The 26,438-nt window shown below is 42.7% G+C and overlaps 1 protein-coding gene and 1 long non-coding RNA gene across 2 annotated transcripts; both read left to right on the top strand.

Moving 5' to 3' along the window:
* LOC142793595 (peritrophin-1-like) lies at positions 1 to 24,357 on the top strand (the record flags this gene model as incomplete). The annotated part of the gene is made up of 3 exons (XM_075885792.1): positions 1 to 109; positions 23,181 to 23,355; positions 24,238 to 24,357. Coding segments are annotated over exons 2-3 (294 nt in total), but the record flags the coding sequence as incomplete, so codon positions are not given.
* On the top strand, positions 24,358 to 26,155 carry LOC142793596 (uncharacterized). Its single transcript, XR_012891669.1, has 2 exons — positions 24,358 to 24,807; positions 25,008 to 26,155. It is a non-coding gene; the product is annotated as an uncharacterized LOC142793596 (long non-coding RNA).
* Positions 26,156 to 26,438: the final 283 nt, after the last annotated feature.

Here is a 26,438-nt window from a genome sequence, read left to right as displayed (position 1 = left end):
CGCATGTCACAACGCTTGTTTTTATCACGAATGACCTCACCACTTCTACACTGTATAAAAGCCACCAAACTTTGTCAAGGAATGCACGTCGCGGCAACGTCTCTATCAAGTGAGTACGGACGTTCCACTCAATACTTTGCTGAAACAATGCAGACAGTTCCGCCTCTTTTTCTATGCATCTGAAGGCGTTCCTTCCCGCTATCAAAGTTATGTGTGACAAAATGCACGCGTGCTGGTGTGCCCGAGACGAGTACTTTGTGTTCGAGAAGAGGCAAAAATTTTAACACTATAAAAAACTTGCAGGCTGATGCGCGCAGTGCAGCGTGTACCTTTTTCGTTCTAGTTATGGCTTTTCATTCATCTTCAATTTAGCTCAAAATAATGATTTGTGCTAAAGCACAAAAAACTTTAAACATTTCATCTCAATTGACGAACTTCTCGGTTAAATGTACATCAATTCAATTTTTTATGCTTGTCTATACCAGCAGCAAATTTTATTTATTTATTATTTGCGATACCTTAGGTGCCCTCTTACGAGAGTATTACATGCTGGGGGTGAGGGCGCACATTAAAAAAACAAGTGGAAGAAAACCAGCGATAAGACCAGTCAATACCTGTTCACGAAATACTACTGTGAGATATCTTAGAAAAAAGTAAGGTATATATATATATATATATATATATATATATATATATATATATATATATATATATATATATATATATATATATATATATATATATATATATATATATATAGTGGGAGTAATAATTCAATGTGGTATGGGATATGGCACAACGGGAGCGTTGTCAACAAGGATAAATATATTCATTTCCCAACAGTTTCGGGAGGTGTCCTCCCTTCATCAGGGATATATATATATATATATATATATATATATATATATATATATATATATATATATATATATATATATATATATATATATATATATATAATGCATAGTAGTAGCAGCCGCATCAAATATAACACTAATATAAAGCTTGGGAATTCACTCAGATTACAGAATAAATACATACATAATAGCAGTAGAAGCATTGGATACATGCAACATTACATTAAAGTCACTCTGATGCGAAATGTGTTAATCGGTCACAAAAGCAGTGAATTGCGCATCAAGTTAAATAATACTGTTTTCGCGTAACACAGCTTCAGAAGGTGCTAAATTGCTTTAGATTGTTATGCATGACGCTAGGTTAGTTTATCTATTTATTGCATGTAGTATGAAGTACCAATTATTCGCATGTAGTATGAAGTATTTTGCATAAACAGATGTGTGGCAACTATACTTCGCGGACAGAATTAAGACAAGGAGGGAAGAAGAACGAAGGTCCGTCATAATTCACCATTTGATGGTGGTGCAGTTTTTCGAATAAGGTAGCCCAAACCAATTGACGTCCACTTGATAGTGATTCCAGCTCAACTCGTTGAATAAATGCTGCGCTGCTCGTGGAGTGGGAGCTCGAAAAGCCTAAGTACAGGCGAGTATTTCTAACGCGGATGTAATGTATCTGATATGAGAGGACAAGTTATGCAAGTGGGTTTATTCATGTTTATTCATGCTTTTATTTATTGTTATCTCAAGCCTCAAGGACAATAAAGAGGGAAGTAGTGAACGATAAGTTGAGCAGTGACGGTGTTGTAATAATATACAAGAAAGCAATACGGTGGTGAAATAAAATAACGAACTAGTAAAGCAGCACATACAATGTAGCCAGGCGATGCTTCGTGCATAAAACATTAAGTACTAATATGAGGAAATAGGATAACGTGACATTTATTTTTGAGTATGCAAGGCCAGTTCAATTGTCTGAAATTACTCGACAGAAAGGCAGTAAAAAGAAAGTGTTAAAGTTTATGGTAAATTATGATAACTACAGTCTTGCGAAAAAAGTTCAATATTATTGATGGTGATTACTCTGACCGGGGATTAGGTTTAATTGCCGGGATGTTATGAGAAGAAGGACTGACCAAGAGCGTTAGTATTCACTATTTTAATTTCCACTTCACATCAATAATCGTTCTGTTGCGATGTTTACTTCGGATGTGAAGTGGAGGCTTTGTGAAAAAACAGCTCGTGATTTAAGTTGTGAAACAGCCAAACATGCTAGTTTCTTTCAAGATGCTTGTGATGGAAGGCATAAGTGGAGTTTAATTGAAGTTTTCGTAAATTGTGTTTATGTTTAAAATAAAATAATCAACCTAATTATTCTAAACGAGCTTTAGATGAAGCTTTCCATATGTGAAATCAACGAACCTGCAGTGCAGTCTAACTTGGGTGGCACTATTGACTGGCAAAGAAGTTATTTTTAAAATCACGAAGCATTAAAATGCTTGAGTACCAAAGCGTGCTGCTTTTTTTGCTGGTTACTTCCTCAATGGGAAGACGCCAGGTTAGATGTGAAGTAACATGCCCATGAGTTTCTACGAGTGCACAGGATGTAAGAGGATGATACTTAAATGGAAGAGTGATAAAATTTTGGTGAACAGTCAAATCATCACAATTAATATTATTTATTTCCATTCGCCAGACACTGCAGAAGTCATTCATTTAGTTGAAGTCAGATTGAAACGCATTAGAAATATAAATACTGGTTATTGCGGAATAAAAATGAAATTGCTTGCAAACAGGTGAACGTGAGAAGCCAATGCAGAAGGTAGATCATTATTATAGACTCAAAAATGGGGGCTTTCAGTGTCTATCTCCGAGACACACTGGAGCAAACACCAGTTATAAGGATCTAACTGTAAATATTAACAGTAGCAAGCTCATGGGGATTAGGAAGAAAATATTCGGTCCAGAATATCCAGTCCATGATGCTGTTCAACCTTGAAAGACTTAGTTTAAAAAAGATGTTCATGGCAAGCCTTTTGGAATGATTACCTAAAATCTATAAAAACACATTCATCAGATGAGACGATGTAATAATATACTTTGCAGTCTACGCTCAAAATTTATCAGTTGCCTATCACAGGAGCACATTGCTCACCTCTGGTGAAAGATGAAGAATAACTTTTAGTTAACGACGTTGGTAAAGTTTGCACGTTCAAAAAGTTTGCAAAGGGTGCTAGTCAGCGAAATGGCATGATTCATGAAAACTTATGTAACGGAAACGCCTTTCCTAACTTTCATTCTGAATGCAGTAAAGACGTGTTTGAAGATTTATGAAAGTTTATGGTCAATATATATCATGAAACACCACACGCTAGTGCTTTCTATAAGATTCCTTCCAATGTCATGAAGGAGTTCGGCAGTACAACATGAATAAACTGTTATAGGATGCATAATAAAACAATAGCAGGGATTAGTGAATATTAAATAAAGCCAAAAATATTATTCTAAAACACATCGTTACAAGCAATTGTGGTAGTGTCCCTTAAGATTGCGGCTCCTCCGATGTCTTTTGAGATCATACTGCTATCATTAGGCCGATAAGGGTTATGACGCGTCAGAACATATACGAATCTATTGTGGGCATTTCGAGTATGTATAAGTTAAGTAGAAAGTTTTTTTTGCAATTACGTATGCCACAATTAGCAATGTTTTGGCTTGCCCAGCGTTCTTCATGAGAAGAAGGTTTTAGCCAAGTGATGGAACCGTTTATTTTTGTTGGATGGCCACTCAGTGTGTGAGTATTACTAAGAGTATTTTGTATTAGAAACGATGACATAATTTGAAATGTATTTTCCAGTAAACCTACGTACCAGATCTGCAAAGATATCACAGTTCTACCTAATTTAGCGAGTATAAATTATAAAAAAAGGGTAAAGCACAAGGCTTCACACTGGCCGCTCAACGCTTATTCAGGTAGAGGTCCGTGTTGCTCCCGCGGATGGAGAGACCTTATAGGCTAATAGCCTAAGGCTCCTTAGGGCTCAGAAAACGGGCAACATGTTACATCCACGCGGCCATCTTGGGCAGGTTGGACACAACTTAGCTCACCAGCACCGAAGTACCGACTACCCAGGGGGCACCATGAGGAGGTGTGTGTCCAGAGACTGTCGAATAAAACAAAACCTGTACTGCCTCGCTCCCCATTCAGGGAGAGGTCCTAGACAGATCTCAATAAACAGATTGGCAAAAATTGCAAAGAAGACATTTCAGAATTCATTACACCTAAACAGAGCCATTCCCGGTGATACCCACAAGCGAGCTGTAACCTCTGTGACCACGAACACGTGGATATGACACAAATCCTAGGGCAATGCACACAGGTCATGGTTATACACCGAAAGGACAATACGGGGCCGAACCTTCTCGAAGAGTATTGACTTGGTCCGCTGACAAACACGGATGTTCACAACAAACTGTCGGCAATCCAGCTGGCTTGTACAGCGGTGGAAAGGCTATGCCTCACCGCACACAATGTCTGGGTGGCCTAAATGCCAGGGCTTAAAATTCACAAGTTAAAATGTCTGGTTGAATTGTTATAGGAGAAACTAGAGCTGGACTACTCGTTAAATTTAAATGAAGAATTCTCACAGCGGAAGAAGAGATTAAGGTCAGCGGCCTAAGAACCCAAGAAACAAAACATGGATTGAAGTTTATAAAACGATTTTCTCTTAGCTCAAAAGGGCTTTATTCTGGGCGAATGTGTGTTGCTCAACAAGCTACGAGAATTAAGTTCCCCAATTCAGACCGAAGCAAATGAGGGAAAGTATGAAGAATTTAGGTTATTAGAATCATATTAAACTTTCTATGATGGTGGCAGGAGGTGAAAGCTAATGACACCAAGAATTGCCTATGTGTGACTGAGTGTTAGGCAAGCCGATGTACCTTGAAGATGAGTTTTAATGTCTACATGAAAGGAGAAACTATCTTTCGAAATGGCGAGAGTGACACTATCTCCTCGACGCTCAGTGCGGTCTCATTGGTACATAGCGTAGATAGTGGTGCCGTAAAATAAATCACGATCACGCATAGTGGCAGGAAGCCACGTTTTCGCTAGGTATGTGATTTTCGCGTTCCAGGTGTCCATATAGCTGAGGACAACGAAAAGATTTTGTTGGGCGGACTCCTATTGTTTGTAAAAAAAAGTGCAATATGAGGCTGCATAAGACATTCGGTCACTACCCTCTTTGTTCCCCCGTTGCGCCAGAGGCTGGGCATTATTGCAATTAGTCCAGTACCTGCTACACTCTCTCTTAAATAGCTAAGGGGGGTATCGCTCGTTGCATCTCATGCTTGGTATTTATCGCTTGAAAACTACTTATTATAGCGGAGCTTGAAGTAATGAAATCCTGACCGAATATTGGGGTTCTTTATGTGGGGTTCAACATCCCAAAACCACCATATGATTGTGAGAGACGCCCTAGAGAAGGTCTTCGGAAATTTCGACCAACTGTGCCTGCTTAACGTGCACCCAAATCTGAGCACACAGTGCCAGAGGGGGGGGGGGGGGGGGGGGGTGTTTCGTCCTTTCTGGGTGTTCGTATTGAGAGTTTTTGCCAGCGATGCGTAGATTGTGAAAAGGCTCCAGCAACTCAAACTCAAACATTTCTTCGTTGACATCGGTATCACACTACAAATAAGCGTTCCCTTGATTTAAAGAATTGTGCAATGACAGGACAGCACTTGTCGAGACTGAAAAAACCGAAGCGACGTGCTTGTTCCATGGGCCATCGTAAAATGAGCTGCCAAAATTTTTCATCTCTACTATTAGCTTCGTCTAAGTTTTTATCATGATATTTAGTGCCAGGAATACCTCGAAATGTAAGATTATCATGGCGTGACTTGTCTTCAAGTGCAGCGAAACGAGAATCAAATGCGTTCAAACGAAAGTCAACATTTTCAGCCTTAACGTGCGCGGATCCCATTTCATAAGTAAATTCATCGACGTTTTTTTCATTTTTTGCGAGCAAGTTGAAGTGTTCTTGGAGACCAGTATTGTTTGTTTTAATGATTTTCTTGCCATTTTTCACGGCTTTGAAGTGCAAAAGTTGCTCTAATTGCACGCTGGAACTTTCAAGCAATTGATTTATAAAATGAAGTCAACTTCAGTTTGTTCGAATGGCTTCATTTTGTTTGTTTTCATGGTGCCCTGCCTACACTGTTTTTCACGATAATAAGGTCGAGTGTGCATTCATTTCACCAGCTTGAACATTACACTCATTTGTTCTAAACAGTCTACGGGTAGTGAATAGACAGTAAGCAATGATTCGGAACATAGGATGGGTACAGGGCTAGTCTCAACATCATGCGATTGTAATGAAAGAACGGCAATAGAAAAGCCATGAAAAATAGTATGCAATGACACGCATGAACACGCGAACAGCAGCAAGCAGTGATCGTCAGTATTTCAGCATGAAGAGAGGTGGTTGTACGCACCTGAATAGTTTATACAAGGCAGTTGGGCATGGTGATGTAAGCACTTTTCACAATTTACTTGAGTTGCAGGTCACTGGATAGGCCGCCTAATTCTTCGTCTTTCCTTGAAAGTGGCGTCCATGTGGCTGGTAGGCGGAAGAGAACTTCGAGCAAAACTGACAACGCCATGAATGGCGCACTGTTGTGCAGCGAGTCGCTTATGCGTGTGGCTGGTAGTATCATTCGGTGCGGCGTAGGAATATTCGATAAGCAGGAAAACCACCCGAACAATAGGGCTTGCATAGCGAAGACAAGGCATTTATCGGCATAGGCATAGCAAGGCATTTATCGAAGTAGCAATGTTCACATGTGTAATGGAAATGACACAAAGTTTAACACTCTGATCCGACAAATCGTCGAGTAGCTCTTTTCTTGCCACATAATACAATTGCTAGTTATGGTTGGCCTGCAGTTGTTTCATCATACCATACACGCTTCAAATGCAGCTATTGATTAAATGCGAAGCATTTCTTAGCTAACTTCGGTGACTTCGAGCGTATCTATCTATCTATCTATCTATCTATCTATCTATCTATCTATCTATCTATCTATCTATCTATCTATCTATCTAACCAGTTACGTTTGGGTGCTCTCGTGGTCACCCCCTTAACTTGGCGTGAACCCAAATTAGCATGGCAGGGTATAATAGTTTGACGAGGCATGAATAATGTCACAATCCCGTCGAGTACGTCGTCAAACACTTCCCGCCAGACAGTGGCACAAACCCCCGGGTAGTTATGTGCTGCTGGTATGCGGGTATGTGTCACGGGTAATTAACGCTTAGTATGTAGGCCAGGGGCGAGAACACACATGGGCAATTTTAACGCGTGAGCGTCACGAAATACCCGACATCGGTATCGTTGACCCGACGAATGCAAAGAATAAATGTCAGGGTCCCAGCTGGAATTGAACCCAAGCATTCTGCGTGACAATGAAGCGTTCTACCACAGAGCTACGCCAGGTCTGATAACTACTTTTCAAATGGACGCTAATCTTCAAATGGACGTCAATAGTGGTTGCAGTGCTGCCTACCAAATTTCATGAACATTACATATGTACTCCTTTGACACAGCCTTCACGTCAGGTTAACGTCAATTGTGGTTAGTTACCATGCGCTGAAGTTCATTATTGTAGCAGTGTTCAGGGCCAGCATCCTCGCGAGCTTCGTACCAGCTTCTGGTGTTGCTAATACGCATGTCCCAGTTGGCATCGTTGCTCAAGTGCAAACAACTGGTTATATAAACATCTGCAACTCTTCAACATATGTCTGTGCATGCATAATTTGTACATATATTTAGCATCATTTCATGACGTGTCGCTCAATAAAAAATTGCAAAATGATCACCTTCCTTCCGCATGCTTCGCATAACGTCGATTCCCAGGTATGTGGGATCTGCCGAATTTTTTTTATTAACACACCTGAAATTTAACCTACAGAGCTGTACTTCTATAATGTTAATCATTGTCAGTTTTTCTATTTGTTTTCTTTGTCTAGCCCCATGTTTGCTGTTAAAAATTGCAGAAGCTTCTTTCTCATCTACGCATATCTTCAGCCAATGAGGTGGATGCGGCACCAAATTCTCAAATACATGAAACAGAACGACAGCATGCTGTTAATATTATGTTTTGTTGCCTGTGGTACGCAAGCCGATTAAGTGTGTCAACGAAAATGAACCACCAGCCGGTAAAGGTGTGTCAGAAAAAGTGAACCCAGTTCTTGCTCTTACTGGAGCAACCTCACATATTATCCAATGACGATCTAATGGTGTCGTCCACTGGCAGATTCGGAGCACTTCCAGTAATACATTCTGCTGCTATCAGTGAGCAAGTCTATTCCATTGGCTGATTGAGAGTGCTCCCTATATGTTTTATTCGCCAATCTGGAGCATCTCCGTCGTGATATCCCCTCAACAGAGCAAGTTTTTCTACTCCGAAAAAATCGACCTATTTGACCGGTAGTCACAAGCGTCACGTGTCTTCAAACCTCTTGAAACGGTGCCAACTTAGGGCGCGCCAACGGACGCCAGTCACGTCAGTTTCGCCTCGCGTCAGAGATCACGTTTTGCTAGCCTAGCGTCGCTGTGCCCAGCGTGCGCGCGTACCTCGTTTCATTCTGACCCGCCATTTGCTTCAGAGGAAGCACGTGTGTTCCATTGGTAGATTCCATTCTGTTTCCCTCCGCCAGAGTGGAGTGCCCCGGTGCAGAGACCGTGGGTCACTCCGAATCCGCCAATGAATGACGCCTTATGTTTTCATCATATTGCATAAGAAGCCCTTCTGAATGCGCTGCCTGAAACACTGACGCGTTTGAGGTGGTGATCTAGTGGTTAGGGCACTCAACTGCTAACCTGAAAGTTGCGGGATCAAATCTCGGCTACAGCGGTCACGTTTTCGATGCATGCGAAAAGGCTGTAGGCCTGTGTACTTAGATTTAGGCGCACATTAAATAACCATAGCCGGTGTATAGTTCTGAGGCCCTCTATAAGGTGTCTATCATTTTCTTATGGTGGTTTGGGGACATTAAACTTTAGATATTATTACTGTTATTGCACCACCAACGGATGTAAATTGTGTTATGCAAAGGTAAATCGAGAGAACACCCGTTATTTTGCAAGTAATAAAATTCATCTGCTACACACCGCATTTACCATGCTTAACGCATGGTGACAGCAGTGTCATCCGTAAATGTTTGTAAATGGCACCACAGCTACACTCACATTTTTATTTTGTGCACGGTTTTCTCAACAAACACAGTAACCTCGCAAAAAGTGTTAAAAACTAAACGTGCATATCGTTGTCGTTACTCAAGCAACAAAACTTTTTTTAACAGGGCGTGCATTCATTGCGTCAAGTACGACCTATCATGCCCGAAGCAGCTATTTATTTAGTGCACTTGTCGCAGATGATTTGATTGATATGTGGGGTTTAACGTCCCAACACCACCATATGATTATGAGACACGCCGTAGTGGAGGGCTCCAGAAATTTCGACCACCTGGGGTTCTTTAACGTGCACCCAAATCTGAGCACACGGGTCTACACCATTTCCGCCTCGATCGGAAATGCAGCCGCCGAAGCCGGGATTCGAACCCGCGACCTGCGGGTCAGCAGCCGAGTACCTTAGCCACTAGACCACCGCGGTGGGGCATTTGTCGGTGAATCATAGGAATCGTCTCAGCGATTCTCCATCGCGTTTACTGTTTCAAGCTTTGATATAATGAGAACAGAGGTTCTACTCGACATTACTTACTTTCGTGAAAAGTACTCCACATTATCCTGACGATTTCACTGTGGTGCCTGTTGCGTTACTTGGCAGATAATGATGCGGCAGATAATGACAGTTATGTACTGCACACTGGCTTTGCAACGGGACCTGAGCGCTTGCACATAGTATTTGGCTACGAGGTAGTCTTAAGTTTTAACAACTTATTTATTTGAGCTTATTAATACGACAGTGTTTTATGTTGGGGTCCCCCGAGAATGCAGTGACGTATTTCCGTCAAGAAAACGGCGTCGTAATGAAATTCGGCAGATCCCACGTACCTGGGAATCCACGTTATGCGAAGCATGCGGAGAAGAGGTGACCATGTTGCAATTATTTATTGAGCGACGCGTCATGAAATGAATATATGTACAAATGTTGCACGCACATACATATGCTGAAGAGTTGTGGATGTTTTTATAACCAGTTGTTTTCACTTGCACAACGTTGTCAACTGGAACATGCGCATTAGCAACACCAGAGGCTGATCGGAAGCGCTGATGGTCGCGAAGATGCTGGCCCCGGACACTGCTACATAAATCAACTTCAGCGCATGGCAACTAACCACATCCGACGTTAACGCGATGTGACGGCTGTATCAAAATGGTGCATATGTAATGTTTATAAAATTGGGTAGGCAGCACAGCAGCCAATATGATAGTTTCACGAAGATTAGCGTCTATTTGAAAACTAGTTCCGAGGCCTGGCATAGCTTTGTGGTAAAATGCTTCATTGGCACCCAGAATGCTTGGGTTCGATTCCAGCTGGGCCTCATCGGGTCAATGCTACCGACACTGGGTATTTCTTAACACTCGCACGTTAAAGTTGTCCCACGTGTGTTCTCGTCATTCCTGGGTAGGTACCAAGCGTTAATCACCTGTGGCATATACCCGCGTAACAGCGCATACCCGCCCGTGGGTACGTGCCACTGTCTGACGGGACGTGTTTGACGACGTGCGCGACGGGATTGTGACAATATTCATGTCTTGACCAGTGCGTCATATTCGTCAAACCATCTTACCCTCTCATGTTGATTTTGGTTCCCGCCTAGTAAATGGGGTGACCACGAGAGCACCTAAACGTAAGCGGCTTGATAGATAGATAGATAGATAGATAGATAGATGCGCTCTAAGTCGCCGAAGTTCGCTAAGAAATGCTTCGCCTTTAAAAGGACACGATCAAGTGACAAATGAGAAAATTCGGCAGATCCCACGTACCTTGTGAATTGATGTTATGCGAAGCATCCGGATAAAGGTGACTGTGTTGTAATTTTAAATTGAATGAAACGTTAAGAAGTGGCGCTGCGCTAAATAGATGTAAAAATGCAGCCACAGACACACTCAAAGCAGCCGAATATGTTTCATATACCCAGTTTTTTTGCAATTTTGTAATGATTCCAACAACAACATGGATATTGACAACACCTGTAGTTGTAAGCAGATATCGAGTGCTGCTGTCCACGGGGATGGTAGTCCTGCACACTGCTACATTAATAACCTTCAGCGGAGGACGCATAATTTCAATTGACGTTAACCCGACGTGACGGCTGCATCGTAGGAGTACATATGTTGTGTTTTTAAAATTCGATAGCGAGCACTGCAACCACAATTGACGTATAACGAAAATTATGGTCTATTATAACAGTAACTCCGTGACCTACTGTGACTCTGTGGTATAATTATTGACTACTACACACAATGCCTGGGTTCAATTCCTGCTGCGGCCGTGACATTCGATTGATGATTGATATGTGCGCTTCAACATTCGAAAACCACCTCTATCTATTATGAGAGACGCCGTAGTGAAGGACTCCGGAAATTTTAACCACCCAAATCTGAGCACATGGGCCTACAGCATTTTCGCCTCCATCGAGGACCGTGACATTGATTCTTTACAATTTTCGGGTGAACGCTGCCGGTATCAGCGTTTCTTTTTTCTGAACGCTCACAAATTAAAATTACCCGAGTGTTTCCTGCTGTTCATGGATAAATAGTTCGTGCTGTTCATTTCAGGGCACTATGTATAAACTGTCGATCACCCGTAGCACATACCCGCCTAGCTGTGCCACATACCCGCCCGCGGGTATGTGGCACAGCTAGGCGGGAAGGGTTTGACAACTTCCATGACAGAATTAGGCCCAGTCGTTAAACCATCTTACCCTCCCCTACTACCTTTCGTTTTTCCCAAGTTAAGGTAGTTATGACGAGAGCACCGAGACATCAGCGGATAGATAGATAGATAGATAGATAGATATATAGATAGATAGATAGATAGATAGATAGATAGATAGATAGATATGCTCAAAGTCACTGAAATTTGCCATGAAATGGTTCGCATTTAAAAAGATTCGTCAACGAGAGTCGATTCCACGACCTCTCGGTCCGCAACAACGGATGCCGGGCACCCTCTCCCTTCCATCGGGCCACGATTGAAAGCTTTAGAAACGCAATTTTTGGAGGAAGAGTACCTTAAGCCCACACAATGCCCCTCCATCTGTAGACCGCCGCCTGGCATCTACACCAGATGTAGAAACCGAAGCATTTGTGAACAACAAGAAGAATATCAAAAATCTTTTAACGAGAACAAACATAATAAAATGCCACAACACCCGAAAAACACTGTCAGTTAACTATTCTTAATTAAAACGTATGAAATTAGAAAACATTAACAAGACTAAAATAAAATTATGTTCACCGCAAGATTAGAAAAAAAATCACAGCATACCCACGGAGTGAAGATGATGAGAGGGGCGAAGCATCCACCCAGCCATCCGTCCGTGCGTCCCTGCGTCCATCCATCCGCCCGAGCATCTGTTTGTCCGTCCGTGCGTGCGTTCGTCCACCCGTGCCCCCGTCCAAGCATTCGTATGTGCGTCCGTTCATCCCTCCAACTCTACGCTCATCCGTCTGTCTGTCTGTCTGTCTGTCTGTCTGTCTGTCTGTCTGTCTGTCTGTCTGTATGTCTGTCTGTCCATTTGTCCATCCATCTGTGCACTCATGCGTCTGTCAATGCGTTCATCCATCCGTCCGTGAGACCATGCGTCTGTCTGTCTGTCCATCCGTCTGTCCATCCGTCTGTCCGCCCGTCCATCCATTCATCCGTCCATCTGTGCGCTCATCCATCCGTTCATGCATCCGTCCATCCGTCCGTGCGACTATGCGTCTCGTCTGTCTGTCCATCTGTCCATACGTCCGTCCATCTGTGCACTCATCCGTCTGTCCATGCGTTCACCCATCCGTCCATGTGACCATGCGTCTATCTCTTTGTCTGTCCATCTGTTTGTCTGTCTTCCCTTGCGTGCGTGCGTGCGTCCATCTGTCTGTCCATTCGTGCATCCATCCATCTAGTGAACACTCTAAGTACCACCATCTCGCATCTTTTCATCGTATATTCATCATATACAAGTTCCACCCTCCAGCGGACATTCTAAGGACTAAACGAGAGGTGGCTACTACTCCGAAAATGACACGGGACGCTCGACCCATGGCGTAAAGTGCTTCCCTAAATGTGGCGGTTTAAGATCCGATGTACGCTCTTTCGTTCCGTCACAAGAATTAGGTTCGTGGATATTCGTGCATTTGTAAGTTGGCCGCTTTCCTTTAGCATTGCTCTTGTTCGAGCTTCTGTAATGGTAAAGTGCATCATGACCGCGGGTCTTCAATACGTTATTGCTGCGAGTCCGCCTCATTCGGTGCGCTTGATAGGTGAAGTCAAATGTTATCGACGCCATAACACGCCATTGGTATCGAAATAACTCTGCGAAGCACGAGTCTCTCACGATTATTCAAAAGCTTTCCCATCCAGCAAAGTTAGAGACCATGCTTCTGGGAACACACGACGCACGTAGCGTTTTCTCTTAGTCCAGCTGTGACGTTCAATATTTAACACGTTGCGGGTATATGCAACATTGAAAGCTTTGCGTCGATTCAACGACGCTGTTCTGGCTGTTGCACTGCATTCTGTGTTAATGCTCTCATCTTGACCTTTACAGCTACGACGAGCGTTCGTTTAATCATTGATCATGAACGTCATGATTTTTTTCACAGCGATAAAGACGCATCCAGCCATGATGCGTCAACATGTCTGCGTCCATGCTCAATGGCATTCTCACTAAAAAACAAATCTTAGACTTCGTCCAAGTTCTCTTTAATTTGAAGTAAAACGTGAACAACTAGTCCGGGGACATGTTTTACTTTTCTTGTTGAAGCGCAATAAAACAGATGGACAGAAGAGGCTGACAAGGAGGCTGTCCGTCTGTTTTTTAGTGCACCTCAACAAAAAATTTTCAATTACCAGCATAATCGGAATGGCCCAACTTGCAATCTTGCTAGAACACGTTTTACATTCGTGTTATACAGATTCTTATTAAGGAGTGATCAATTATCTTATAAATGCGAAGCATTTCTCAAGCGAACTCGGTGACTTTGAGAGTATCTATCTATCTATCTATCTATCTATCTATCTATCTATCTATCTATCTATCTATCTATCTATCTATCTATCTATCTATCTATCTATCTATCTATCTATCTATCTATCTATCTATCTATCTATCTATCTATCTATCTATCTATCTATCTATCTATCTATCTATCTATCTGTCTGTCTGTCTGTCTGTCTGTCTGTCTGTCTGTCTATCTATCTATCTATCTATCTATCTATCTATCTATCTATCTATCTATCTATCTATCTATCTATCTATCTATCTATCTATCTATCTATCTATCTATCTATCTATTCTATCTATCTATCTATCTATCTATCTATCTATCTATCTGTCTGTCTGTCTGTCTGTCTGTCTGTCTGTCTGTCTGTCCTGTCTGTCTGTGTGTCTGTGTGTCTATCTATCTATCTATCTATCTATCTATCTATCTATCTATCTATCTATCTATCTATCTATCTATCTATCTATCTATCTATCTATCTATCTATCTATCTATCTATCTATCTATCTATCTATCTATCTATCTATCTATCTATCTATCTATCTATCTATCTATCTATCTATCTATCTAGCGCCTACGCTATAAGCTCTCCTGGCCGTTTCGATAATGGTATCGATACCAAACTTGGTACCCATGACATGACTGCATGAAGAACGTATTTGACTTGTCATAACATGAAAATAATGACATGTATGTCATGAATGTCATGATATGCAAACGTGATAAACAAGGGATGCATGTCATGTAACAACATGACTACATGCTATGCTCATGATGCGCTCGCGGCCGCTTCGCTAGCTTCACAGATACCGAATTTGTATTACGTGAAGCGAACGGACGACATAGGCAAATGACATATCCAAACATAATAATCACGGCATGCGTGTCATGTGACAGCATGACTACATGCCACACTCATGATGCGCTCGCGGCCGTTTAGCTAGCTTCAGATATGCCAAATTTGGTATATCTGAATTTGGTTCGCAGCAGTGCGTCAACAGTGCACATAATAATCGGCATCTTCTCATCTCGCAGTGGGACGATTATCTTTGAAGCACGATCACCGTCCGCACCAGGAAGGTGACATCGCCCGGTGCTGCTGCTCTACACCTGACAAGGAACGTCGCATGCGCAAGCGTCAGCGACACCTGACAAGGAACGTCGCGTGCGCAAGCGTCAGCGACACCTACAGCTTCCTATTTAAACCGCTGTGACATTGACTGGCGACTTTGTTCGGCAGCAGTGCGTCAACAGTGCACATACTAATCGGCATCTTCTCATCTCGCAGTGGGACGATTATCTTTGAAGCACGATCACCGTCCGCACCAGGAAGGTGACATCGCCGTGCTGCTGCTCTACACCTGACAAGGAACGTCGCATGCGCAAGCGTCAGCGACACCTACAGCACCTATTTAAACCGCTGTGACATTGACTGGCGACTTTGTTCGGCAGCAGTGCGTCAACAGTGCACATACTAATCGGCATCTTCTCATCTCGCAGGTAAGCACAAGATTTTGTGCTCCTAAGTCCATAGTACCTTCTTGTTTTCTTGCACTGCTGCGAGCAGGGTTCTTGTGTCACTTGCATTCGTTTTCTTTCAACATTGTGTTTCCATGTTCTTGCTGTCTGTGGCCATCTCGAAATGACTGGCCGCAACACGCGAAAAACGGGTAAAGAGGACACTGACGATAAACTTAGCGATAGCATGTCAATGCAACAGGGATTGATAGCCTTAGAAAGGAGGTGATGTCAGAACTTCGCTCACTGAAACAGAGCGTTCAGTACTGTAGCGAGTCTTGTGACAGCGTGACTGAGATGGGCAAGACATAAAAGAGCTCATAAATGAGATAAAAGAGCTAAAGTTAAGCAATCGGAAACTAAAGAGAGAACGAGAGGTTGACTGCGCGAGTCGATGAATTAGAGCAATATACTCGCTCCAATAATGTAGAGATTAAGGGAGTTCCGTAGAACCAGATGTGATTGACGTGGTCTCGAAGATGGGTCAGCTCATTGGAGAATCGGTATCGAAAGACGATATTGACATCTGTCACCGCGTCTTCACGACTAAGCACAGCGAACCAAACATAATTGTGCGCTTTGTCGTCGTGAGAAGCGAAATTCTTTCTGGCGAAGGCCAGGAAGACTCGCCAAACGGGCACATTGCTTGGTTGTAGTTCTACAAAACCTGTGTTTGTTAATGAGCACCTGACACGTCAGATAAGCAACTTCTCGGTGCTGCTGTGGCTAGGAAGAGGGTGGCAGGCTGGCGATATGTCTGGACAAAGGATGGACGAATTTTTGCTCGTCGAGACGAAACTCTGCCGTTCTGCGCTTAAATTCCGCAAGCGACTTGGAGAAGATGACGCAGTCAGCCGACGCGTCATAATTATGAGGACTGTTGCTACGTGGCCCTTTTTTTCTTGTAGATTACTGCCGTCATGGCTGTAAAACCTTCTTCACTTAAACACCTACCTGGATATGATCACTTGTCTTTTCTGCTGTGAATGCGCGATCGCTGGAATCCAAACATGACGAATTCGAACTATTTCTTGCTAGCACGGGCGTACCGTTTGATATCATCATGGTATCTGAAACGTGGTACACCAAGTATTCCGTGCCGTTCGCCCAACCAGGCTACCAAGGCTTTGCTTTAAACCGCTCTCAACGTAAAGGAGGGGGCGTGCTGTTGTTGGCTAAGGCTGAGCTAAACGTGAGCATCATTGACGAATTCTCCGTTTCAAATGCTAACTTCGAAATTCTAAGCGTGCGTAGTCGATCCAATATCTTTTGTGTCGTCTACCGCCCACCTGACGCCAATATAACACCTTTTTCTGTTTTCTTGAAGAATATTTTGACTTCATTCGTTCCAACAAATATTCTCTTTTTCTTGCCGGTGATTTCAATATAGACATGCTAAAAACCTCAAGAGATCAGATCGAACTGTCAGCTTTACTGCAGTCAAACGGGTTTGTAACACTATTGTAAATTCTACCGCATTACTCATTCGTCAAATACCCTTATCGATCTATTCATCACTAACACCGACAGAAAAACCTTTGTAGCGGTTCGATGCAAGCGATATGAGTGACCATCTTCCATCTTTACTTTCATTGAAAATGAAGTGCCAACTAAGCGGATTATCGATCCGCCTCAGCGTTTCCAAGATATAAACAGTGCATCTCTGGACGCTTTCCGTAACGAGGTTGAAGCCCACGACTGGCGTCAGTTTTTAGAAACATGACTTCAAATTCCATGTACGAGACCTTTATTGCTGAACTGAGGACACTGTACAATAAGCACTTCCATACGTTGTCAGGCATAGAAGTAATAAATCGCGAAAACCATGGCTAACCAATTACCTTCGCACCCAAATCAAGGTAAAAAATAACCTTATTGGATTTCATCAGACAGAAACCCTGAAACATGGAAAAAATTTAAATCTTTCCGAAATCGTTTGAATGCTACGCTAAGAAGCAAAGGAAGAATATTTTTTCAAGCATTTCTCTGTCGCGGCAAACACTGAGCTGTTGTGGAAACGACTAAACGCCATAGTTCTCCTAAGACTGACCGTGCGATTTCGAGCCTGTGTGTAAACGGTCTCATGAAGTGCGGTTCATATTTGTCAAACGCACTCAATGACCATTTCATTGCGGTAGGCCAGTCAGGCGCTTGCAACGTAAATCCATATCCCATTCAGGTACCAGTTCACCTACTCCAGTATGGTATTTTTCCAACAACGGAGAGTGAAGTTGTCGTATATTTAGGAGCTTAAAAACTTCTAGATCACTGGATGCAAAACGACATGCAAATCCGCCCTATAAAGCACATCATCGGACATTATTGCTCCTATTCTGACAACACTGTACAATTTAGTGCTTGAAAGTAGCTGTGTTCAGAAAAAATGCAAACAGCAAGGGTAATTGCCATTCACAAGGGGGGCGATGAAAATGATTTGGGAATTTTAGACCAATTTCTATACTCCCAATCTTATCAAAAGGCCTGGAAAAGATTATTCACGCACGACTTGTTCGCTTCCTGAATAAACACTCTTTCATTTCATGGCCAGTACGGGTTCTTGAAAGGAAAATCCACAGAACAAGCACTACTTGCTCAAAAAGAATGTATAATAGATGCTTTGAAGATAAAAATATAGTACTAGGTGTATACATCGACTTCTCAAAAGCTTTTGATTGTGTGCAACATAACCTACTACTGTATAAGCTAGAACACTATGCGTGCGTGGGAGGTCCAATGACCTTCTGCGTTCATACCTTCGCCATAGAAGTCAATTTGTCACAAATGACACTTTCGATTCAAAGACTAAACGCCTGAAGTCCGGGGTGCCCCAGGGGCAGTATACTCGGCCGCTCCTATTCATCGTCTACATAAACGACATTTTTTCTCTTTTACTAATTGTAAGTGGGTAGGTTACGCCGATGATACAGCCCTTTTTTTCAGCGGAGTAAAGCCGGATGGGTTGGTATCTTTAGCTAATGATGCGCTTGCAGAAGTATCAGCGTGGTCAAAAGAAATTCCTTGAAAATTAACACAAAAAGACTCAAGCCATAATTTTCCGCACTAGAAACAGAGTTATTGAACTGACAAAAAGTTGTATCTTGATAATGAGAAATTAGTGTTGTTAGAGAGATCAAAGCCTTGGGTGTCACTTTCACAGAAACATTGTCGTGGAATAAGCATGTGCAAATGTTTGCAACAAGTTAAACTCCGTCACTGCATTAATTAATAAAAACCGTCAAATATTACCAGTAAAGCTAAACGTCTGATATATAATGGATTATTTTATCGACATTAAATTATTGTCATCTTGTATGGGGTACTACATCCTCTGACAACTTGAAAAAACTCGGTATATGCCAAAAGCGCGCAATTCGTGCAATAGCCAACGTTCCGTATGCTACTCATACTGCCCCTTATTTTGAAGCATATAATATACTCAAAGTTAAATTCGTCTACGCATTCCGTCTTTCCTGTACATACCGTCTCGCCATGAGGACTAATAACACCGAATTCATCAGTTCGTTTCGCCTAGCAAGACGTCACTATACATACGACACAAGAAGTCAGGATGACTGGATCCAGCCAATATGCCGCACAAACTATGGCAATCAGTCTGTATCGTATCAACTAGCCGATAATCTTAAACAAATATGCAAAACATGGCATAGCCACTGAGTCGGCTCAGCACGCACCTTTCGCTCATTCTTATCGGTGAAGTTTAGACTTCGTTTCACACTAACATCTAGTCGTATTCATCAGTCGCAGAATGATACGCACGGTTCTTCTGTTTGTACATGGCGTTTTTTTTTCTCTTTTGTCTGTGTGCGTTTGGCTTGCTCATTCTCTTTCGGAAATTGTTTACTTTTTTTGTTTTCTTTTTTTTTTTTTTTTTTGCATATGAATTTTTTGTACTGTGCGTTGAAATTGTAATCTTCTTTTCACCAATAGGACTTATTATCATGGTCCACATAATAAACCGAGGCTATAACATTTCTCATACTAGAGAAATGTGCTCAGTGTTGGTACTACTACCTGTTTAGATTTCGTTCAAATGACTGTTACGTTCATGTCGTTTACCATGACTACGGCATGTTTTTTTAACGTTTTTTTATGTTCTCAGTGTAATACTGATTTATTGCCTTTGCAGTTTTTTTGTTGCATTATTTATCAACTTCTGTTGTACACGTAATCATTACCTACAACTGTTCGTGTTTTTCTTTTTTGTCCTTTTTTCCATAAGTCTTATGAATGTGTATTACTATGTATAATGATGTATAAAGACCAAGTCCTCCATGTTTCTCCTAGAAATCGCTACATTTGCCTCTTCCTGTCAATGTGCATTCAATCAAATGTTTTATTTTCAGCAAAATCAATTTTGTGTGGTTGATCATTGTTACTGCTGGACTTTGTAGGGGGCCGGAGCTTTGTCAAGCCGCAGTACTGCGGCTTTTTTCCGTCACCCCCATATTTCTCTATGAGAAATAAAAGTTGATTGATTGATTGATTGATTACGTGACATCATTAGATGACGAAGGTATGCGACTGGTGCAAACATAATTATAATAGGATGCGTGTTGTTTGAGAACACGACTACAGGCCACAGTCCAAAGCGCCAATACACTTCGACGTGACCCTGGCACACGTGCGCGCCGGCGTTCATTTCGTCGCGTCACATAGGCGTTGGCACGCCAGGCGCTGGTCCTGCCATATACTCGCAGGGGCGCGCCGCGCTGCATTGCTTTGACGCATGCGCGTTTTTAGCACGTCGGCGTTCCTCCGTTTCGAAAAGAGGCAGACGCATTACTGTCATGGTAACGCATCGGCGCCAAATGATGCACGCCGCATTTCGCGCTGGTTGCCATCGGGCCGCGCCGACGGACGCTTGTCCGCCTGTCGCGCCTGCTTCAGACTATAAGCGCTTGCGGTTTTGCTAACGTAGCGTCACTGTTCCCAGCGTGCGTGTGTCAACGCTGCATTGGAGTATATTGGGCCCTTCATGATGCTCTCGCGGCGTTTTAACCAGCCTCACTTATGCCAAGTTTGTTATAATGGAGCGTGAATGGACGACGAAGGTATATGCCGGGTGCGAATATGATAATCCTGAGACAAGTGTCATGCTAGAACATGACAACATACCACGCTCATAGCGTGCCCATGGTCGTTTCGCTAGCTCCAAATATACTAAATTGGCACCACGTGACGGGAATAGTTGACGAAGGTGAACGACACATCCAACGTAATAATCATGACACGGAAGTCATGTACGGCCCAATTTACCTCCACCTCGTAACGTTGTGGGGATTTGAAAGTGACATATTAATCTTCCTCATTCGTGCTTCACATATCATCGATTCCCACTTTACGTGGGATCTGCCAATTTTTTATTCTAGATGAACGATTGGAAGAATCAGCCAGCTCAATAAATGTATGAAATATGCATCGCGGAAACGCGGTCCAGCTCTATTCAAGAGGTCTCAATGAACTTATACGCATGATATTAAGTGTATTATGAATATAATCTTGCCAGCTGGTGGCATCTCACCAGATGAAGAAAGCTAAGTCAATTAGCTAAATATAGTATCATATTTTAAGTTCTGAAAACTAAGAGCTTCTTAACTGCGATGTTATTGGCAGTGCAAAAGTAACACGAAGTAATATATCTGTAAGTCATATGCACGATTATTCATCGGCATGAACAGTATACATTTGTAGGTATCCAAGTACATACATACATATACATACATACATACATACATACATACATACATACATACATACATACATACATACATACATACATACATACATACATACATACATACATGCATACATGCATGCATGCATGCATGCATGCATGCATGCATGCATGCATGCATGCATACATACATACATGCATGCATGCTGCATGCATGCATGCATGCATGCATGCATGCATGCATGCATGCATGCATACATACATACATACATACATACATACATACATGCATGCATGCATGCATGCATACATGCATACATACGTATACGCTATATTCAAAGTTGTTCAATAATATTACATGCTACTTCAACACCTCGAATTTCTAGACTGCACGTGCCACGCAGCTCATAACCAGAAAGAAATTATCTTAAGTAACCACGAAGCCTTAACAAAAGCAACACCGGTAAACATGAAGTCATATTATTCGTTTATTAAGGGTGAATAATCATACCAAATATATTGTATTGATTTTGGAAGCTGAAACTTCAATTTAAAGAAATAAATTGAAAAAGGTGACACAATGAGCGTAATATGAGCACAGTGACGAAGCATTCGTATTGCATAATATGTCACCAAGGATTTTGTATTGTAATACCCTCAGTTGGAGGCAGCAAGGTTAACGTCCGTCTTTTGGAGATATTTCTCACCATTACGCCAAAGCTGCAGGTTCGTAAGAATAAATTGGGTATTCGAAACGAGTGGTACGTTGTGATGCAGCTTTCTAACGCCCTTGTGGGCAATCGCTGAACATGATTTCGTAGCAAAACAAGTTCTACTAAATGCCATCACACTGGTTATGGTACGCAATACCTTTGAGTAGAAAGCGTAGCTTGTAATTAGGCCTTTTTAAAACCTGCCCAGCGATATGAGCTTTTATCTTTACAGGTTCCTGTGAGGCAGGATTTGTTAAAAAAAATAAAAACGCCAGGCCTGCGTGAAAGGCGCTGCACAGTCACAGCGTAAGCTAGAAGAGGGGCCTTACAGGTACCCACTACGCCATTAAAAATAATAATTGTTGGGTAGTAGGCCGTCAGATACCACGCTATGCTTCGTTACTCTTCTAGAAACGTGGTATCCGGTAAGCACTTGCAAAGAATTTTGAGCCAATTTTTCATGCACCGGCTGAGACGATAAAGAATAATGTCCTTAAGTGCGTATGTGCCACAGTTAATAGATGATCAAGAACAAGCTTTTGTAATGTGTTAGAGCATGGACGACCCACTGAGCACGCTATTCGCAGTGTATGACGCGTGTTGTTTCTTTGCTGTTCTGAAACGCTTTATTACTCATAATAACGCAATGCTTTCCCCGAAAACAAGCCTGCCTAAGACCAGTTTATAAATGAGTTTCAAGAACCGGCGTGGCTCTGTAGTAGAATATTGGGCTCGCACCAGCGGATCTAGGTTTGAGCCCTACTATGTCCCTTGGTGTTTTTGTTTACTGAGTTTTTTTCCTAATTACAGCAATAGTGGTTACGGACACCGCGGCGGCGGACAACTATGGTGCTGCATGTGATCCGTGTTGCGGTCTCATAATAACTTCGCCCTAAACACAAAGCCAATAAACCAGTGAAATAATGCACAATGCAGAAGATGCAGCACTTTTTGCAACAAAACACGATTGAATGGTAATTTCCCCTCAAGTGACTGAAAATATATCACAATGTTTTAGACAAATCTTCAGTCTAGTTTTATATCATGACTTCTTTTAACAACAGTGAACTTATGTGACATCACGCGGAATATGGAATTTGCCATTGTCACTTGAAACACGTGACTTCAACAGGAATGTTTTCTTTTTGTCTCTATACAGGATGGTGACCCAGCGTCGTGTCGTGCTCTCCTCGGTTGCCTTGGTGACCCTGTCCCTGGTGTCGATGTCCAGTGCACTGGCGATCCTTGCATGCCCACCAGTGGATGACAGGAACGATGATGCCACTTTGTTTGCCAACCCGCTGAACTGTTCCACTTTCTTCCTGTGCCAACAGGTACAATTTTGTCTGTTCGGGTAAATAAATACAGCTATCCGCACAATACAATGTTCAATGGTAAATACAAAACAGGTTATTGAAAATTTAAACTAAACCATGTTTTTGGGCCCTTAGGGGCGCCTTGTTGCAGTGGAATGTCTGCTAGGTCATACAGGATATTTAGCGTTGCACATGGGACAAAAACTTCGCAAGTGTGCGTCATTAATTGTGTGATTTCACGGCGTCTTTTTGAATACCTAAATACGGATACCTCACAAATAAATTATGGGACTAGCACCCTCATGTTGTGCTGCAGATGGTGGATAAATCAGGATGAATGTCAACAAAAAGCACGTGAAGCGCATAAACGTGCTGTAGCAAAAGAAGTTATAATATAGGATTATTCGCCCCAATTGTGATGGCCCACCTGTTTGTACTGTAGGCGAAGAAATATTCAAGTTCAAATAAATATTGCTGCATGTATATGCTCTTTTCTACTATATTTGTATTTTCTCCTTGTGTTGGCTCAGCAGACATAGAAAAACCCATTCAAAGGGTGTAAAATGCTTTGCTCTATAAGCAAGGTCTTCCTGAGCTTCACAACATTGACTATGTGAGAAGCGCATGACTACTGAATCAAGAGATACTCCACGACACCTAAACCTATTCGTCACTATCGTTGTTAGGAAGGATGACGCAGGTTTCCACGCGGAGACTGTCGTAGTATTCTAATCTGGTGACAATCTAAAGAAGTCGTTTAGGGCGGGTTAAAGCTCCAACTCACCGAACCCAATGTTTAATAGTAGTTCTTAAGTCGTAGGTCAATATTTCGCTATGTATTTAATGAAGCGCCATCCAGGGCATATAAATCCTAAGGATTTGCTTCTCCGCTTCACCCAGGGAATTCCTGTCTTAATGGAGTGCCCGGACAATCTACACTTTAACGATGACCTCAAGGTCTGCGACTATCCTGTGCGAGCCAATTGTGTTCAGCGTCTGCCAACGTTTCCTCCTGTCCTCAAGAGCAACAGAAGTCGCCACTGAAAAGGTTTTGGTTGTGAAAGAGGTCAAAGAGGTGGTGAAGCCAGTACCTGATGATGAAACTTCGGTCATTACAAATGAAGAGCGCACAGAAGCTGCCACTGAGAAGGTTGTTCTCACGGAAGAGATCAAAGAAGTGGTTCGGCCAGTGCCGAAGACGAAACTGCGGTGATTATCATGAAGAACCAACCGAAGCTGCCACTGAGAAGGTTCTGCTCACACAAGAGGTCAAAGAAGTGGTCCGGCCAGTGCCTGAAGACGACACTGCGGTGATTATCAATGAAGAGCCAAGCGAAGCTGCACTGAGAAGGTGTTCTCACAGAGGAGGTCAAAGAAGTGGTCCGACCAGTGCCTGAAGACGAAACTGCGGTGATTATCAATGAAGAGCCAAGCGAAGCTGCCACTGAGAAAGTTGTTCTCACAGAAGAGGTCAAAGAAGTGTCCGGCCAGTGCCTGAAGACAAAACTGTGGTGATTATCAATGAAGAGCCAAGCGAAGCTGCCACTGAGATGGTTGTTCTCACGAGGAGGTCCAAAGAAGTGGTCGCCAGTGCTGAAGACGACTCTGCGGTGATTATCAATGAAGAGCCAAGCGAAGCTGGCGACTGAGAAGGTGTTCTCACAGAGGAGGTCAAAGAAGTGGTCCGGCCAGTGCCTGAAGACGAAACTGCGGTGATTATCAATGAAGAGCCAAGCGAAGCTGCCACTGAAAAGGTTGTTCTCACGGACGAGGTCAAAGAAGTGGTCCAGCCAGTGCTGAAGACGAAACTGCGGTGATTATCAATGAAGAGCCAAGCGAAGCTGCCACTGAGAAGGTTGTTCTCACAGAAGAGGTCAAAGAAGTGGTCCGGCCAGTGCCTGAATGACGATACTGCGGTGATTATCATTGAAGAGCCAAGCGAAGCTGCCACTGAGAAGGTTGTTATCACGGAGGAGGTCAGAGAAGTGGTCCGGCAGTGCCTGAAGACGAAACTGCGGTGATTATCAATGAAGAAGCCAAGCGAAGCTGCCACTGAGAAGGTTGTTCTCACAGAGGAGGTCAAAGAAGTGGTCCGGCCAGTGCTCTGAAGACGAAACTGCGGTGATTATCAATGAAGAGCCAAGCGAAGCTGCCACTGAGAAGGTCCGTTATCACGGAGGAGGTCAAAGAAGTAGTCCAGCCAGTGCCTGAAGACGAAACTGCGGTGATTATCAATGAAGAGCCAAGCGAAGCTGCCACTGAGAAGGTTGTTCTCACAGAAGAGGTCAAAGAAGTGGTCCGGCAGTGCCTGAAGACGAAACTGCGGTGATTATAAATGAAGAGCCAAGCGAAGCTGCCACTGAGAAGGTTGTTCTCACGGAGGGAGGTCAAAGAAGTGGTCCGGCAGTACCTGAAGACGAAACTCTGTGGCTACCAATGAATAGTCAACAACTGAAAACTGAGCACCAGCTGTCTTTCTTGAATCTGAGGGTGACGCACAAGCTCTGATCGAACACACTGTCATCGAAGGTATCGGTAGCATATTCGTCCACTGCCAGTTCAAGACACTTCACAGAAGTCATCGAGAAATATGGCTTGTCAAGCAATGCTGACGACATGGAAACGGCGATGACAAGTTCTGGCCCTATCACAGGAAATTTCGAAAATTTACTGACTTCTGGGACTCAAGAACAGGCGCGCATAGAACAATCGATTCTCGAACTCCATCAATCTCTACCATATGTGGTCCAACCAAGTATTAACAATCACTTTTTCACGTATTTCAAAGAATAAAGAAGTTTATAGATTGTAACACGCATTCAATGTGTTTTAGTATAGAATGGCCTACGTGGTTTCTTCGCGCATGATTGGGATAATATTAAGCAACAATTTAGCGCGTAGCCTCACGAAAGCGTCTAAATATACAAGAAGTACGTACGATATACAAAAGCTGTTTTAAAAATTACGTTTATGCATAACACAGGCGCTTCGTAAATCCAGGCTCGATAGCTAACCGACTGGTGTGTCAGGTATCTATAAAGCACATATTACAGCACATACTTGAACGACGTAATATTTCAGCACATACTAACTACTTATTG

This window comes from Rhipicephalus microplus, unplaced genomic scaffold (assembly GCF_043290135.1).
Source record: "Rhipicephalus microplus isolate Deutch F79 unplaced genomic scaffold, USDA_Rmic scaffold_311, whole genome shotgun sequence".
Taxonomy (NCBI): domain Eukaryota; kingdom Metazoa; phylum Arthropoda; class Arachnida; order Ixodida; family Ixodidae; genus Rhipicephalus; species Rhipicephalus microplus.
Note: the sequence above shows the minus strand (reverse complement) of the source record. Positions and strands in the feature narration are given on the sequence as shown.